This window comes from Branchiostoma floridae, unplaced genomic scaffold (assembly GCF_000003815.2).
Source record: "Branchiostoma floridae strain S238N-H82 unplaced genomic scaffold, Bfl_VNyyK Sc7u5tJ_318, whole genome shotgun sequence".
In the NCBI taxonomy this organism is placed as follows: domain Eukaryota; kingdom Metazoa; phylum Chordata; class Leptocardii; order Amphioxiformes; family Branchiostomatidae; genus Branchiostoma; species Branchiostoma floridae.
The window spans coordinates 151,913-169,235 of NW_023365802.1; the positions used below are offsets into that span (position 1 = coordinate 151,913).

Genomic DNA, 17,323 nt, shown 5'->3' on the forward strand with positions numbered 1-17,323 from the left:
GAATTGTCTTACTACGTGTCCTATTGGACATTTGAAATTGTCGTCATTCATAGTTAGAGTATAAAAGACCTGTTTCTTCCAGATCTCTTTAGTGTCACTGACGAAGAATAGTGGATTCTATCCGAAACGTCTGACCGTTTCAAAACCATATCCAGTTGCTTGAGTAACTACTTTTTGACGTATCTTATTACCTGGATGTCTAACCTACATCGACGTATATTCGTCCGTGCGTTTGCCCGATTCATTGTAATGCAAATTCTGGTTGTCTTGGTTACACATGGTAGGGGCATCTACATCTACATCTACATATCTATACCCCCAAATAACCCCGCGAAGGGCAAAGTAGGGGGGAGGGGGGCTGAGGCTCCCGGGTTACATGAGCAGCGCGCATGCGTGCCTATGTATTGGCACCAAAAAACAAGAGTCAGACAAGTTCGCGTCATTTCTGAATGCCGTGTCTAGCACTCAAGCTCGCACAGGAGTAAAGGAATACAGCAAAGCTGGTGGGTTGCGTGACGAAACATTTTATACAGGTATGAATTTTACTTTGTTACTATATCATGTGTTGAAGCAAATTATGTGATTACTTTCGGACATAACAATTTAGCGGGGTGATGCGGGGTCGCTTGGTATATAAAAATACTCAGTACACCCTGTCCCTGTGTACGCGCATAACTTTTAAAGATGAACTACTAGTACCACAAAAAGTATTAATAGTATAAAGTATAAAATCCCTATTAAATTTCGAGCCTAAAATTATTGGTATGGAAATCTAAAATGTTTACCACACAAGGACAAATATCCTAGCGTATGTACGGCCCGGGAATAGTAGCGACCGTGCGGGGGAGTGTTGCGTGTAAAAATCGTATCCTAAGAAGGAAAACACGCAGTTTGTTTACCGCCGTAAGAGAGCGTAGGATCCGTTGGGCGGGGGAGTGATGAATTCAAAGATCACCTTAGGCTCGTTCTCATTTAAATGTCGAAATGCTGTCGCCTGAATTTACGCCTTGATATGGAGCAATTTATAGACAACATCACTGGTTCTTTCATTTTTCCACAACCCCTGTAATGTTTTACAAAAGATGCACAACAACATTCGTATTGGTTAATGGCTAAGAAGATCATTATAGCCACGGGTGGGATTTCACCCCCTAAAAATGGCTGTCGCCTGAGAAGAAACGAAGAATTCAAATAATCGTCAAAAATGTAACAATTCATTTCCCAGAATGATTGTTCGGTAGGTGAAACCAGCTGACTAGGCCTCTGACCGATCACGTCAGATCGCTACTGCCACTGATCTTGGAGGCTGTGTGAGGTGGTTTTTGCCTGTCGCCAGATTCTGTAACAAACGTTACCACCATGAGTACGATGGATGCCACGGTTATATTATCCACGTATAAGACTACAAATGACCGTTTTTGTGACGCTGTAGAGTTTTTCTGGCTTTCTAAAGTAACAAGAAAGGGTTGTTGACTGTCATTTGTATCCCACCTTGCTTACCAAAATGTTGTACAGAAATGACTGTAACAAACGTTATCATTGTTCGATGCTGTCTAAGCTTTCTATTTGACCTGGTGTAAAAAAGCTGCCCACTTTTTGAATGTTCCTAGGGACGTCCATTGATACCTAAATGTTGTAGTCAATAAGGTGAGTCCTTTCGAAGAAATCAGGGTTAAGTCTACTGTTGTAACAAACGTTACCGGTAACGTTTGTTACATGCCCTGTAATGCATTACCAATGGGACCGAAAATAGTAAGTTGCCATTTTTTGGCTATGGTTAAAAGAGGAATTTTCCTAAACAACCACGTAGATTTCACTGAAAATAAAGCCGATTTATTTTTCGACCAAAAAATGCCATTTTCGACATTTCAATGAGATCGAGTGCTTAGCGCAAGGAATACACGTATGGTCTGTTGCGTCTATTATGTAATGTAATTCTTCACCTAGGGCACCCTCGGTAGACGTACGCTGAATCCAGCATGGCGCAGATGACGTCAAATGAAAAGCCTGTATAGCTCCCGGCGTCGTCTGATGATTTCACTGTGGGGGGACACTTGGGGAAGAAAGAGACACATTTGCCATGTAAGATTCAAAAAGAGGGCTGTAATCAGCTACGGTGAATGATCGGAAGTGGAGTATATGGAAGATTCCTTCTAGGGTCTCGAGAACCCCCTATAGAGGCTCGAAAGAGCCCCGGAATGCCACCTATTCTAAAAATAGCGAAAAAACTATTGTTATGAGCCGATGGTATTAATGAAATATAAAGAACTGGCCGCACGCTGGACATTTTGAAGAGCTACATGGTTAATATTGTGTCCTCCCTCCAGGATTCTAGCACCAGAATGAGGTCACGGGACTAGTTAACTTCTAAAATATGGGGGGTTGAGTAGGACGGATCATATGGTTCACAGTGGGTTCATAACATTCCTCCCCTAACAGGAGAAGATTGACAAGTCAATCTGAATAATCATAAAAATATGAAACCACTGCGTAAAATAATTACATTACAGGTATTATAAGAAAGCTACAAAATGAAGAATGTTGGCACTTCTGTCCTTTGAACATGGAAACTATCGTGTAACAGTTGCACTAATTCAGTAGGCAAACCCTGGTTGAACATGAAGAGATTCAGTTGAATGTATGGCACACTGATCGTACAATCTGCTACATTTTCTTGAACTTGAACATTATATTGTCTTTAGTTTGCAAGTAAATGAGAACGGAAATTACTGTCGAGTGATATTCTCTGAGAAAATCTTATGGTAGAATAATCAAGAAATACTTTATTATGACACATATGGATCAGTAGCCAGGTACATAATGATGACAGCAAAACTGACTGTTGCAATATTAAGCATACAAATGTGGAAATATGTAAACATAAAAAATATGGAAACAGATCTGAATCGCATAGCAGGGAGTTGCACTTCAGAAACAAACCCTGGCTTACAGGAAAGAGAACCAGCTGAATGTTTGACACACTGAGGCACAAACTACATGCATACGTTGTTGACGACAGTATTTGGCTACAGCAAAAATTAAACCTGGGAACAGATATTGTATAGCAATGTATTGTACTTCAGAAACAAACCCTGGCTGACATAAGAGAAAACCAGCTGAATGCTTGGCACCTGATTCACTATCTACATGCATACATTGTTGAAAAATGTATAAGTTTGACAATTTTGTGCTGGGTCGGCAAAGTCTGACATAATTTGTGGTAAATAGAGAAGTTGTGAGGAATGTAGTAACTGGGAATAGCTTACAGAAGTGTTTTTCTCTGGCCCTTTGTTTTCTTTGGGTGACCCACCCGGGGCTAGCTAATCCACCAGGTGTGCTGGAGCAAGACTGGGCTTGCCTGTGAGCACATGGCACGTGGATCAAAAGGGACTTCAGAATTGAGAAATGTGCAAATAAAGCAAAGATAGAAACAGTAAAGATTAAAACTGGAGTGTTAATCTTACTGTAGAAATCAGTTAATGTTTGAAATGTCCCTACGACAGTTCGGTAAATCCTTTGTGTGGTCTTGCTGGCTGGATATGTGATGAATTTTTTCTGGGGAGTCTACAGCATGCACGATGAAAGATTCCAGAACGCTCTTTAGCTCCTGTCCCACCCGACGACTGGAAGCTTGCTTCACCGCTCGAGTAGAGCCTCAGACCGAACACGTGCCTGCATCTCTCGCATCCCTAAGAATCACCAGCACGAGTTCATGACAGCTTCACTTTCTAATTCTTTTCTCTGGAGATGGGATTCACCTCTCGGTTCCACCCGGTAATTAGAAGCTCGAATGTCCGCCCCACTCTGACAGTGAAGATGGAAGACCGGATACAGTGCCGTGTTAAAAGAAGCCTGGGTCTACAAGATGGAGTTCGGAGCTAACTTCTCAGCCGTTCTGTCAGTAGAATTTTCAGCTAGGATACGGTTCATTCCCTCCTCCTCGTTGTTAAACGCTGGCAACTCATAGTTGACTGCATCCAGTAAATGTAGGGTATAATACTGCTGGAGGTTTGTCCTTGGAGTATAGTGACAGAGTAATCCAATCGATCTCCCCCTCCCACTGCGGCTTGGCACATGTCCACCTACCGAACAATCATTCTGGGAACTGAATTGTTACATTTGGGGCTACTATTTGAATTCTTCGTTTCTTCTCAGGCGACAGCCATTTTTAGGGGGTAAAATCCAACCCGTGGCTATAATGATCTTCTAAGCCATCAACCAATACGAATGATATTGTGCATCTTTTGTAAAACATTACAGGGGTTGTGGAAAAATGAAGGAACCAGTGATGTTGTCGATAATTTGCTCCATATCAAGGCGTAAAGTCAGGCGACAACATTTTGACATTTAAAATGAGAACGAGCCTGTAACGTTACACATTGTATCTGCGTGGGTCAAATTGTCTGAGACCCACTTCTAGTCAGACCATGGCCAGATATGCTTTATAATCTTTGTAAGCTGCATATGTGCAGCCATAATTCAATTCCTTATCTGTTCACATCTGCTGTGTTATGCATGTTTCAATCGAAACTGTTTTGAAGAGTAACTCCAATACTTACTAATTTGTATAAGCCTGCCTCCACTGATGTGTACACATGTGTAGCGTCATGATGGTGGTTGGGGCTAGACTGATGGCTAGTAGTTTACGTTAGCCGAATTCATTTGTGGTTTTATGGTAAAACCTTGGTCTTTAAGTTCATCAAAACTGGAGTTTAGGGCGACGAATGTGAAAACTAATTAGATTCCTTTGTGACTCATTTACATATCATTGGGCATTGCATAATTGGCTACGTTGTCTATGTACATACTCTAAACATGGAGGGTGTTATCTGAAACGTCTGACTCTTAATCGAATTCAGTATATATAATATTATATCATGTAATGTTCTACAGGTTCGTATTTCTAACTTCGAATTTCGATAAAAGATCAGTGCTGTGCTAGTTGAACTGAAATATCATATTGGGCCAATTTAGGCTGTACAAAATTCATTCTATTACGTACATTTAGTGACGTATTGTATACTTCATGTATCCAGAACGTTTTTATTGTTTTGACATCTTGCGTTGAATTGGTGTTGTATTTTTTCAGGTACGCTCTGTCGACAAGTGCCGCTCACGAACAGACTAGTTCCAGTTGACAAGATAGAGAAGATGAGGCCGACAAGGACATCCTCTCAAATCCTCCCCCGTATAGACGACTGTGAGTGCACCCCGAGTATTCAGCACCTCTTCCGACGCCACTATCTCCTGCAGAGCCCCATGTACTACATAAGGTGGCTATACGCTGTCATCTATTCTCTCTACCTTCTGTTCGTCTTGCGATCGCGAGATCCTACAGATACGGACATTGTTGGCTACATAGAGAATACGACCATGGCTATACTGGTTCGCCCTGCAACAGACGGCAAGTTGGGTGAATATGAAGTAACATTTTGTGATTGCAAGCTGCGTACTTCCGGAGGATACAAGCTGAAGAACATGTTACTGAGGTACAAGACAGGAAAGAATGGCGTCCATATTTTGCGCTTCATTCGTAACGGAGTAGAAGTCACCGACAGATCTCAAATCTTTTCAACCATCTACTTCTACCATATTCACTCCATGCACACCAAGTCACATCTGTTCTCCAATAGCTTGGTCCGAAACATCGTGAATAACGACGTAAAGACTCTCCAAGAGTCGAGCTACACCTCCATTCCGTTACATTACCAGCTCCTCCATTCGTCGCTGAGTGTGCTGGAGTGGGACGGGAACATGTCCCGATATCTCGGCTACGGAGACGCCTGTATCCGAGAGAGTATAGTGGAGGAGAGCAGGAACATGAGTGCGCTGGAAGGGCATCAAGCCGTGCATCGCTGGAACTCACACGGGAAGGACAGCTTTGCCGGCAAACTATTCAGGTTAGTGCAAAAGTAGTTCAAGATTGTTGTGAGATAGAAGTAAGATTCTTTATACGATTGGGGCCTAAAGACGCTCTTTGAGAGCGTAGTTGGTAGTGCCTGCATGTTTTGGACGACTGAGAAGGCATACTTTAAAACAGATTTGAATGTCTGTATATTTGATTTCCACTCACAAAACAGGTCAATATGATAATACATATACCAAATGAATAGCTGATGTATACACAAGGTTTTTATACTACTTACAATGCGTAATATAAATAACTACATACATATGTTGACAATACGAAACATCATATAGCTCTACATACATGTACTTTCTGTAATGATTTGTTCATTTGTTGTGTTTTAAAATGAAGTAAATTCATAATATAACTTTTCCTCATAGCCAGTTTTTTTTTAAGATAATCTAACTTTCAATTCTGAGATATGCGTAGAAAGTGTTAGATGCTGAGAGAAACTTAATTTTCTCCTCCACGTGACAGATCGAGACTGGCACTACAAGCACGTCACCGGAACGTACTGCGCCTGCGCGAAAAGTATAGACATGCTAAACTACCGGTTTACTAAAGGGCCGCATTTAAGAAAGTGTGTGCGTATATAAGGGTAAAACTCCGTGTACGTTTTACATGAAACCATGTTTCTAACATATATTGTGCAACAAGCGGAATTTCAATGCAACGTTGACCAAACCAAGCCCCAAACCACCAGGGTTCGCGCAGGCGCAGTACGTTCCGGTGACGTGCTGGCACTACAGGACGTCATGGAGCGCCACGGGATCGACCCAAAGATGCTGGACGCTCTGTTTAACCACACCATTGTGCACAGTGTGGACCATCATGGCATCAGTGAGCGGTCGTTTCTAAGGTGAGGTCCCCACAATTATCATCATAAGCCGTTTTTGTACATTAAATTGAATGATTAAATTGTTTAGATAATATAACGATTCGACATTCTTCAATCAATTTATATGCAATTTTTCTTCAATACAAGACGACCATGCGAAATAAATTTTGATACTGGACTTAACTTTCATTTTATTAAACCTCTACATACGGATCGAAGCAGGCGTTACAGATTGGGACATTTCTAGTCGTGAAATATTACAGTTCTGTAGGACAGATTTCTCAGTTCGTTGATGCTTTGAGGAAAATATTGCCCTAGAACATTCAGTACAGGGCTGACTCCAGCTCCGGCTACCCTTTCTTCATCCCACTCATTGTTTGGGAGCCCATGTTGTTGATTTTCCTTATATAGACATGTCATTTTAAGCTCACGAAAATAGATTTTCAGCAGTTTCATGTCATTAAGTTCAGATTTTTGGGATGGATGGGGTAATTCTTTTTTCTGTCCCAATAAGCACAATTCCGTCCTGGGACGGAGGGATGGGTCCTGGAGACAGCCCTGATTCATTATAAGTTCGCCACAATGTTTGGGTCCCTTTGGGGCCTTTTAGTCATTAGTCACAAAGCTGTGAGAAATTTATCTTAAAATACTTTGACGTGATGGTTAAACAATATATATATACAAGCTAACCATAACAAAAATCAAATCATCTTCGCGATTATTCAGTTATTATTTGTAAATATAATAATTTACAAATAATACATTAAACAGTATACTTCAAATGTTCAACGTGACTTCCGTCTCTTTCCTCCCAGGTTCTCTCTCCACCCGTGCACGTGGGACAAAGACTGCAGCACCTACCGGGCCTTCAACACCAGCGTGTTCCGTGTGCTGATCACCCAGCCCAACCTGAACCCGCTCGCACCCAACACCCTCCGCTTCATCAACAAGCCGTTCTACCAGGACCTGTACCGGGAACTGAAGAACATCGACCCGCAAATGGCGGAGGTAGTGACCGCTAGCGTCATGTACTAAATGGGTCCTAGATGGTATATTGGTTCAGCATAGGCGTGTGCCAAATTGGTGTTTGTCATTTGTCTACCCCTGTTCTACCATAATGTGTACCTAGAAGTTAGAACACTCACAGGAAGTTAACAACACACGCATGATAATTTAAGTTTGATATAACGACGGGGTAATTCTTAAATTTTTGTTTGATATGTATAAACCTTTTATCACATTTATCACATTTTTAAGTGCTACTTTCTTACAGGTTGTGTGTGTTGGAAACATTTTGTAGTAATCTTGCGGTAGTTTCTAAATTTAGATATCATTGTATACAGCTGGCAAATATTTATGCTTTCAATATTAAAAAAAATAGGAGAAGCTGATTTTTACCTCCATGAAAAATGGAAGTGTAGTTTATGGTGTGTGTGTGTGTCTGTGTGTGTGCACGCGTGTGTGTGTTTGTTTGTTTGTTTGTACATGTGTTTCCATATCTTTGTGGTCAGCATAACTTTAGAGCCTCTGAATGGATTGTAATTATCGTAGGTATGTGGATAGGTGTTGGGAAGACAAAGATCAAGGTCAACTTTGGGGCCCCTGGTGCGTGATGTTCGTACTGCAGCAGAACTTCATTTTTTGTATCTTTTGACCTGGATGTGCTATGGTCTTGGTTTTCAGGTGGTAGCTTGTGATTTAATGAAGACTTGGTGTAGATTTGGGCCCCCTAGCGGCTTGCTCTGAAACTTCAGGGGCAGTTTTGTAAAAATCTTCCAAGGAGCATAACGAAGTATAGAAATTATGGATATGCATGATATTTAGCATGCAGGTATCTTTTCAATTTAATTAGAAGTATGCAAATGTGGACTTAATTTGCATATTTAACGATAAACATTTGAACATATAGTATCTCGTAGCTTTTTAATGCATGTACATGTACTAGTCATTGCCTTTTGTACCTTGCATTGTCAAATGCCTCAATAAAGTACTAAACGTCCACTTTATTGTGACGCGGTACGTTCTACACTCTGAACCTGTCAACCTTTTAATGGATCTAGAGGGCATTGACCTAAACTGGGGTCACATGTTAAACCAGTTGCATCCTTCGGCATTTTGGTTCCTCTCATTTTGAACAGCTTTTATCATACTCAAAGAGTTGGCATTTAGTTTTCTTCGTACAATTGCTACATTGTACATGTGGTTCTTAACAAAATCGAAAAAAATACCTTATGAACTGAAGGTGCCGATATATTCAACCTTCATAAAATGCGTATGTCACTTTTAATGTTGAAATTCCTCCTTACAGAGTAGTTGTGACCTGATAAGTTTTTTTGAAGTGTTCGTTTTCGATATTTCTGTCGAGCTAGCTAAACTCTTATGCCAAAATAAACTTCACGCTTTACTTCACGTCATAGATTGTGCTTTTACCACTAAGGGCAGGATTTATCGTATTCACCATGTACGTATGGCGAAATTAGAATTGTAGCGAACAATATTGAAACAACAGTTTCTTTAAACCACGTACGCGCCATAAAGAATAGGCGTTGCCGATTACTCCAGATAATTAAACATGATCATTTCGTTATTTACTATAAATTTCTTTTCTTAAATCTCGGAAACGTTCTGCTGAAATGCAACTATATGTATATATCCACGTCTTCATCTTGAAGTATTGCCCTACTAAACCCATTTAAAGTTTGGAAATTCTTTAAGGAAATGGTTCATAAGTACGGCCTCTGCACTCGCGTTTTGCTATAAAAAACATGACGTAGGTGAGGATATAGATAGATTTATAGCTATTAGTCAGCACGGTCAGATCAATGTATGTATATATTGATTATTTAAAGTGAGTTAATCTAAAATATTGTAGTCTCAGACTAATGTAGTACAGGTAAGAAAAAATTAATGATGACGTTAGACTAAAGTTACAGTTTTTCAGTGTCTTCTCGGTATTTGGGCAACATGTTACTTTCTTACTAGTGCGCATGCCCAGTATGTCATCATCGCCAGAAATAACTAAGAAGTTTTGGGGACTTTACCAGAGCTCATATATATTCATGACAGAAGATGAGATTAATGTCTGTCTCTGTGTACACCGAGGAAACAAGTACCGCCTACATTAACAATCACTGACTACCTGCCTGAACTTCAAAAGAGTGACGTTTTCTTCAGCACGACGCAGACTGCTTTTCTGCGAAAACACACCCACTTTTTGAAATTGATCAATTATCAAGACATGTATAAGATTGAACCCCACATCTCCTTCTCATAATTTTGTCACACCACGGCCACTCGTAGGCGGGAAATTTTCGGAACTACTTCGACTGGCTTGTATACAGTACATTCACCAATTATTGAGATCTTTCAACATGAAGTAGGTTATTTACAATAATCTTTATTGATTATAGACTAGATTTTGTCGTATTTTGGTGACATTAATGTTGTGTCGTGTATAGAACATCCACGCTTCCAGTTAGAAAGATTTTAGTCTTTTTGAGAACTCTACACTCTTAACATGTCAACAATTTATGGATGTCGGGGGCATTGACCTGAATCGGCAAATCAAAAATTGCAATGTTCGACAATTTGGCTCACTTTGGACTGTTTTTATCCAACGAGTTTGTTATCTTTCAGTTGTACATGTGGACCTTTACAAAACAAAATCTACACACCGTACCCTGTGAAGATTCCGATTTATTCTGTCTGCAGAAAGATGCGTGTGGCACTTAATGAGTTGACTTTCCACCTCGTGGAGTAGTTGTCCCCAGTGAATTTTTTTTGTATGAAACTTCATTTTCGACATTTCTGCCAGGCTAGCCGAACTCTTTAGTCCACATATGTACGTCCTCAGTTGTTACCTTCGATCCATTTCGCTACTAGGAACATGTATAGTGGATGAAGCACTGTCATTGAGACCCTTCTCCTTATCTTATTCTGAGTGAACAGACACGACAAGGACTTGTTTTTCCAGAATGTACCATTTCGAATCGTAGGAGACAAGCTTTTAACTTTAGGATTTATGTAAAATGTAAACCATTCCTGTTGCCACGAAAGGCAAAATTTAACTTCTTTCATGTGAAAACAGGTCATTTTTTTGCAAAACAGGGTATCGATAGCAGTAGAGGTGACAATAATGGGACAATAGTATCTTCCAAATGTTAGCGATTGCTTACGCACCATTAACTACAGGCGTTACCTTGTATTGAAGGTCACTGAACACAGAATTATGGGTAACTCAAGGACTCGTAAGTGATAGACTGACATGACAACGCATGCGTACTGTGTATGAGGCTCAAGCGTACTGTCACGGCCTTGCATATGTTGTCATGGAAATAGCCCTACTTCAAGCTTGTGCTACATGGAGTTTTCCATGTTTTAAAGCATAAAAGCGGATCTTAAGCGCACTAGATTAAGACAACCTATTGAAAATTATTGACGTTTTGACCCAAATCGTTTTAGGAATTCAGGCTAGAAATACCAGTAACTTTAAAAAAGTATTTGGATATAGCAATATCTAGAATTAGAGGTTCTTGCTGGCATGGGACGAAAACTCATATCGTTATATCAAGATTATATTTTAGAATTTTAGCAAAATCTTAGGTTTAACTCTGTTAACCGTGTCAAAGTATGAATCATTATATAAAGTTATTTTTATTGCGGTAGGATTTCAGCTAAACTGCCCCTATTTTTCAGGTTTCTAAGGTGTGCGCTTCTACTTCTTCTGATATCTGCACTTGTTTTGGAGTCGGGTGCATGGTGGCGTCGTCGTCGGCGTCGTCGTAGTGGTAAGGAAATGGCCTGTTGTTTAAAAAAATATTCCAATATTTTTCTCAATTAACTTTAGTGCGAGAAGTTGTGGATTATATCCTGTTATTTGTAATAAACGCTATATCTTACCACATAAATTCCGTTCCATGTGAAGCATTATGTTTTTGTCAAGTACGTAGTACCTAGACCAAATTTGTCGGGTTCATAAAATCAAGCCCCGGTAACATATATAACCGAACATGGCCTCCGACATTCCGTCCACCCTGGTCGGGGGTGATTCGGGTGCTAGGTCGCCTGTGGCTGGCTGGCGTTCGGCTGCGCCAGCGAATGTTTTGAAATGCTTAAAACATTCGGTTGTAAACGGTATTTATCTATTTATTTATTAGGATGTCTGAAATACTTTAGCTGAAGGTGGGCGTGGTCGACTGGTGTTCAGGAGTAAGTCTGGAATCATACTCAAATCTTAAGCTTGTGACAGGAGAAGAAAAAGAAAGAAGCAGAGACCAACCCACCTCTGGTTGACTAAAAAATTATTTATTCCATCAGTGTCCACGGCAGGATGCTCTAAACCGCGAATCCTGGGCTACACCTATCGGAGCGGCTGTTACTCCCCCTACACCAATGGGGAGAGGTGTACCTACCGGTGCCGTACCGGGTACAGTCGGGTCTCCGGGGACTACACCAGGACCTGCTCTGGTGGCCGCTGGGTCGGGACAAACCTAGTCTGTAGGAGGGGTATGCAACTTATTATTATTATCATATAATAATTAAGAAAAGAAGAATAAGGGACAGCATGTAGTGAGGAATTTTATACATAAAAGAACCTGTAAATACTTTACATACCGCATGTTTTTTCTGTGACGACGGTTGGAACATTTACCACAATTTAAATTGAAGATTAACATAATGATCAAGGTATTGTGAGTCATATTTTTTCCTTAAGAACACCAAAAACTTTGACATTTTTACTTTATTGTTATGGCAAAATTGTTTTACGTCTAAAAAGTAATAAAAAGCTTAGAATTGCAACATTACCATCACGGAAAAAAAATTAAAGAATGATAATAATAGCTTTACCGTTACCTCTCCAATGAGAAAGAAAACATGACACACGTACGTCAATGGTCAAGTGGGCTCATGAAGCAAAAATATATTAATATTTTATATTATTATCTTTTCTCCCAAAGCCGCGTTTAAGGATAAAAAATTCATGTCCTGATCTGCTTATTTTTACAGGGCTTCACTGTCCAACTGCCCCGCCTGGACGTACAGTAGCCGCCTTTCGGACCCGGTGTGCAGCCCCCTACACACATGGAGAGGTGTGTTACTACCAGTGTACCCGCTGGTACTCTCCAATCTCCGGCAGCACATCAAGAGTCTGCACATCTAGTAGAGTCTGGACTGGGACACCTCTGATTTGTGGTAGATGTATGTATCACATAATGATATACATTCAGAGATGTTTAGCACAATTATAATATCCATGCATTATGCTAAACATCCTTATATGCATAATGCATGGAATACAAGTATGTCTGTCACGAGGACTTCAATGCTAGAAGAGATCGAAGAAGCAACTGAAAATATAATAATAACTCCATGTACATATTCACATTTAAAAAATTATGATAATCTCTGTATTGTAATTTTCGTATTAACAAAGTACAGTACAGGACAGAGAGGTGGTAGACTCTATCAACATGCTAATATTAATATCACCTCTAAAAAGATTACAACTGACAAAGACAAATAAAATAACAATATCAATAACTAGAGTTCGGCGACCTCATACCTCCATGAAAATTTAGAGCTTATGTAAATTTCATGCAATTGACTAACACATTAACATAATTTATGCGTAGTTCATCATTGACTAACGTACACATGTCACAAGTATAAAATTCCAATCAATAGACATAAAGCAGCTTTGCAATTTTTACATAAATTATGCAAATAAGTTCCTCATTACCATATTTGGTATCTGCTTATATTCCATCTATCAGAATTTATAAGTGTTACATTTATTGAAGTCCAGTTATTGCTAATAATGGTATTATACAATTTCCTCATTAATTATGCAATTAAGTTCCACATTTGCATAACATGCATATCATTATGAACACCTTTGCCTAAGCTACCTGCACCCCTAAAATGATGCCGATCCGTCAATCCTTTCTGCAGTTATCCTCTTTGGAATGTCTTGACAAAAACGCCCCTGCAGTTCTTAAATTACATGTTAGGGGGCTGAAATATGCCTCACTTTGTCAAGACACTGCAAGCTATCTACCAACCAAATGTCAAGACTATATCATGTCCGGGACAAGAGATACATTGAAAAAAACTGCTATGATAGAATATTCTCATTATTTATGCAAATTTACTCCTATTTTGCATAATTAGTATCTTATCTTGTACAACATTGTCTAAGGTACCTACATACCAAAAATCATAAAAATCCATTGTTCCCTTCTTGAGTTATCCTCTTCAGAAGTTTTTGACAAAAATGCCCCTGCTATACCAAACCTAGTCGGTAGGGGGCCAAAACGTATGTCACTTATTCCTAAGCACAAGAGCTATCTAACACTCAAAAATCGTGACCATAGCATGTTCAGAACACGAGATAGCAAAACCGGAAGTTGCGCTACCAGATCACCGTACCAGTCTCTTAACATCTTTTTTCTCTCCAATGTAAAGCTTCTCTGAACGCTTCATTGAAGGACATAGTTTACATCCATATAAAACTTAAATGACTTCATGTGTACATTTTCAGTCGGGGCGGACTGCCGTTCATCACCACCGTTCGTGCCGAACACCATCAGAAGTGGCTGTGCCGCTCCCTACAAACATCTGGAGACTTGTCGCTACCAGTGCCGGCGTGGGTACAGTCGTGTTACCGGCAGCACCTACAAACGTTGCCAAAATGGTGGCTGGAGTGGGTCCGACCTGATTTGTAGATACACAGGTATGTATCGCATGATCTGGCTTATATGAGAAAAAGCTTAAGCTTGGCCATACATGTAAAAATTGCTGTTTTAAATTGTGATATTTTCAAAACATGGTAATTCGAAACAAACGTCCGTCGACTTGATTTTCCTGAATACCACGTTTTAAAAGCAACGGATGTAGGATGTCCAGCGTATAAAGGTGAAGTAGCGTTAAAAATGATTCAAATAGTCTTGTTTTGCATGAAAACGATGGAGATATATCGTGCATAAAGCTTCTATTCTTTTAACCCAATCTAGCTGATATCTATTACTTTAATGTTTGTTTGGTTGTTTGTTTATTAAAGAATCTTTATTCTGCTTGTTCTGCGGTGAATCCTACGTAAATAAAAAAGTTCAATATGTCAAACGATTCTTCCTAGAATCCTCTATATCCAATAAAATACAATCCAATAAATCACACATGTCTTCCTCATATCGTAGCGACGTTGCCCTGCTCTGCACCACCAATCCGGACCTGGAGCTTCAGGTACGGGTGTTACCCGCCTTACACACACGGGGAGAGATGCAGCTTCGCCTGCCGAAATGGCTCCCCACAGTCCGGCAGCTCAACTAGGACCTGCAACAACGGGGTCTGGTCTGGGACACCTCTCACCTGTGTCAGGCGTATGTATTCTTCAACCATATATTGATGCGTAGATATACTTTTCATACTTACTAGTATCCGTAAATAACTTGGCAGTTATTACATAATAATGTTCTTTAGGCACAACCAAGGGGTACTTCCTTTCAACGTTTTGATGTCTATCAGACACCATCATCAGGGTAGAATGACTGGAAACTACTTCTTGTTGCTAGTTATAGCCGATGAAGGTGGTGCTGCAACAGCAAGAATGCCGTCCCAAACGTGACTCAGAGACAACGGGGGATACAAGCTGAGCCACGTTTGGGACGGCATTCTTGCATGCCTGCTGCTGCTAGTCATTCTACCCTGATGTTGGTGCCTGATAGACATCGAAACGGTACGAGTTAGTACTCCTTGGTTGTGCCTAAAGAACCTTACTATATACTTACTAGTAGTTTCTAGTAATAGTGTTGCAACCATATCAAGTCTTTGTTTTTAAGAAAAACGTCTACATATATCAAATGCAGACGTCCGGGTAATAGTTATTACTGAAAATTGGCTAATTGTATAATTTGATATTGATACGCCAATGAAGGTAATGATAGACGTAAGGCTACGGTTCACAATTGAGTGTATAGATTTAGAAAACGAAACGGTCAGAAGTTTTAGGAAGCATGCACTACCAATTGCTATCAAACCGCAGTGGGTATTACCTAAAACGTATGACCGCTTTCTCTCTATCCAGTTGTGTATTACTAATTGTTGCCTTACGGAATTCGGTATTGGGTTTTCTGTTAGGTGTACAGCTTTACAGGACCCGGACATTCACTTATATGTTTCTTTCATGCATTTCTGCAGCAAACCAATAGATGGTAGGAGCCTAGACATCATCAGAGTGTCCACAACTTTGTAAGCGTACCGCTGAGAAGATGAAAACAGTAAAGACCAACAGCTCTGCTCATCCCTAAATAAATCTAAAAGCATCTAGATGCCTTAGTTTGACTATGTTTAAAATCTTCTAGATCTTACATAATATAAGTCAAGGAAATGCCATTTTGTTGACAGAGGCGTGCTGCATTCGGGTGGTGTAATTACCTTCGCTATGTTTTTGGTAGCGTTTGTACGTGTTAGCTATTGTGTGTGGCGGCGAACGGCGGTTATTCCGGCTATGAAAATTTTAGATACAGATGTGAGTTTGTGTGAGTGTGTGTGTGTAAGTGAATGAGTGAGTGCATGTGTATGTGTGTGTTTGTGTTTGTGTGTGTGTGTGTGCAAATAGAATGCATAACTCTCGACTGCCTCGGTGAATTGTCTTGATATATGGTATGCTGGTAGGTGTTTATGAGGCCTTGAAAACGGTTAAATTTTGGATTCCCTGCTATTCTTACGTTGATACCGAGGAGGCTTACAGAGATGACGTCGACTAGGACTTCATTTATTGCCCCACTGCTGCTGGATGAATCTGAAAGCACCACTCTTTGTCACTCCAATAATCTGTAATAGGTCATTAGTGCGTGTGGGAACTGTTTTTTAAAGATTTGCGATAGCAGAACCCTTACTGTTTTTGCTGGCATGTATGGGCTTGGCCATTTTGATTTGCGGTGTATGACGGGAAGGGTGGCACTATTTTGGATTTGACGGATCAGTGTGTTGTATGAAGTGATGTGATATAATGGCTAGAAAATGTTATCTTGTGGTCTTGTCAGAAACGGCAGGACTGTAAGAGACACAAGCAAGGGTTAGTGTGTTGAATGAAGGGATTGGATAGGAATGCTAGGAAATGTCATCTTGTGGTCTTGTTTTCAATCTAATTTTGGGATGAGAGTACTGTACACAGACGTTTTTGGCAATTTTAGAACAGCCACATTCAATGTCCGAATGTTTATACGATATCATATGATAACATCTTGTCAGACGATTACATTGTATTTAGGTTATGAAAGTACACGCGATCTATTAAAAATGATAATGATAAGCTGTTTGTATAGTAGCTTTGCATTTCTGTAGTATTGCTTCTGTACAACATAATGCATATCCAAGTCAAATTAAATGATCTGTTTTGAAAACAATTACGTCTTTACTCTACCATTAAATATAAATTTAAGATATTTATGTATTTTGTCTTATTTTGTTTCATTTGAAATCTTTGAAATCTTTATTCGTTATACCACTTCGCAGACTTGAGACAACAAAGTCTGAGTTATGATGGTATTTACAGAAGTACGCACACATTACAGGAG

General features: G+C 39.9%; 1 protein-coding gene and 1 long non-coding RNA gene across 2 annotated transcripts; both read left to right on the plus strand.

Annotated features, from left to right (window-relative positions):
* The first annotated feature begins 307 nt into the window (after positions 1-307).
* Positions 308-11,531, plus strand: LOC118408656. Its single transcript, XM_035809513.1, has 6 exons — positions 308-533; positions 5,090-5,900; positions 6,386-6,392; positions 6,646-6,767; positions 7,562-7,754; positions 11,442-11,531. The coding sequence occupies exons 1-6, from the start codon at positions 377-379 to the stop codon at positions 11,529-11,531; spliced, it is 1,380 nt and encodes a 459-aa protein (XP_035665406.1). The 5' UTR covers positions 308-376.
* A 2,761-nt stretch (positions 11,532-14,292) lies between these two features.
* Positions 14,293-17,070, plus strand: LOC118408663. The gene is made up of 3 exons (XR_004830334.1): positions 14,293-14,478; positions 14,942-15,124; positions 15,942-17,070. It is a non-coding gene; the product is annotated as an uncharacterized LOC118408663 (long non-coding RNA).
* The last annotated feature ends 253 nt before the right edge of the window (positions 17,071-17,323 follow it).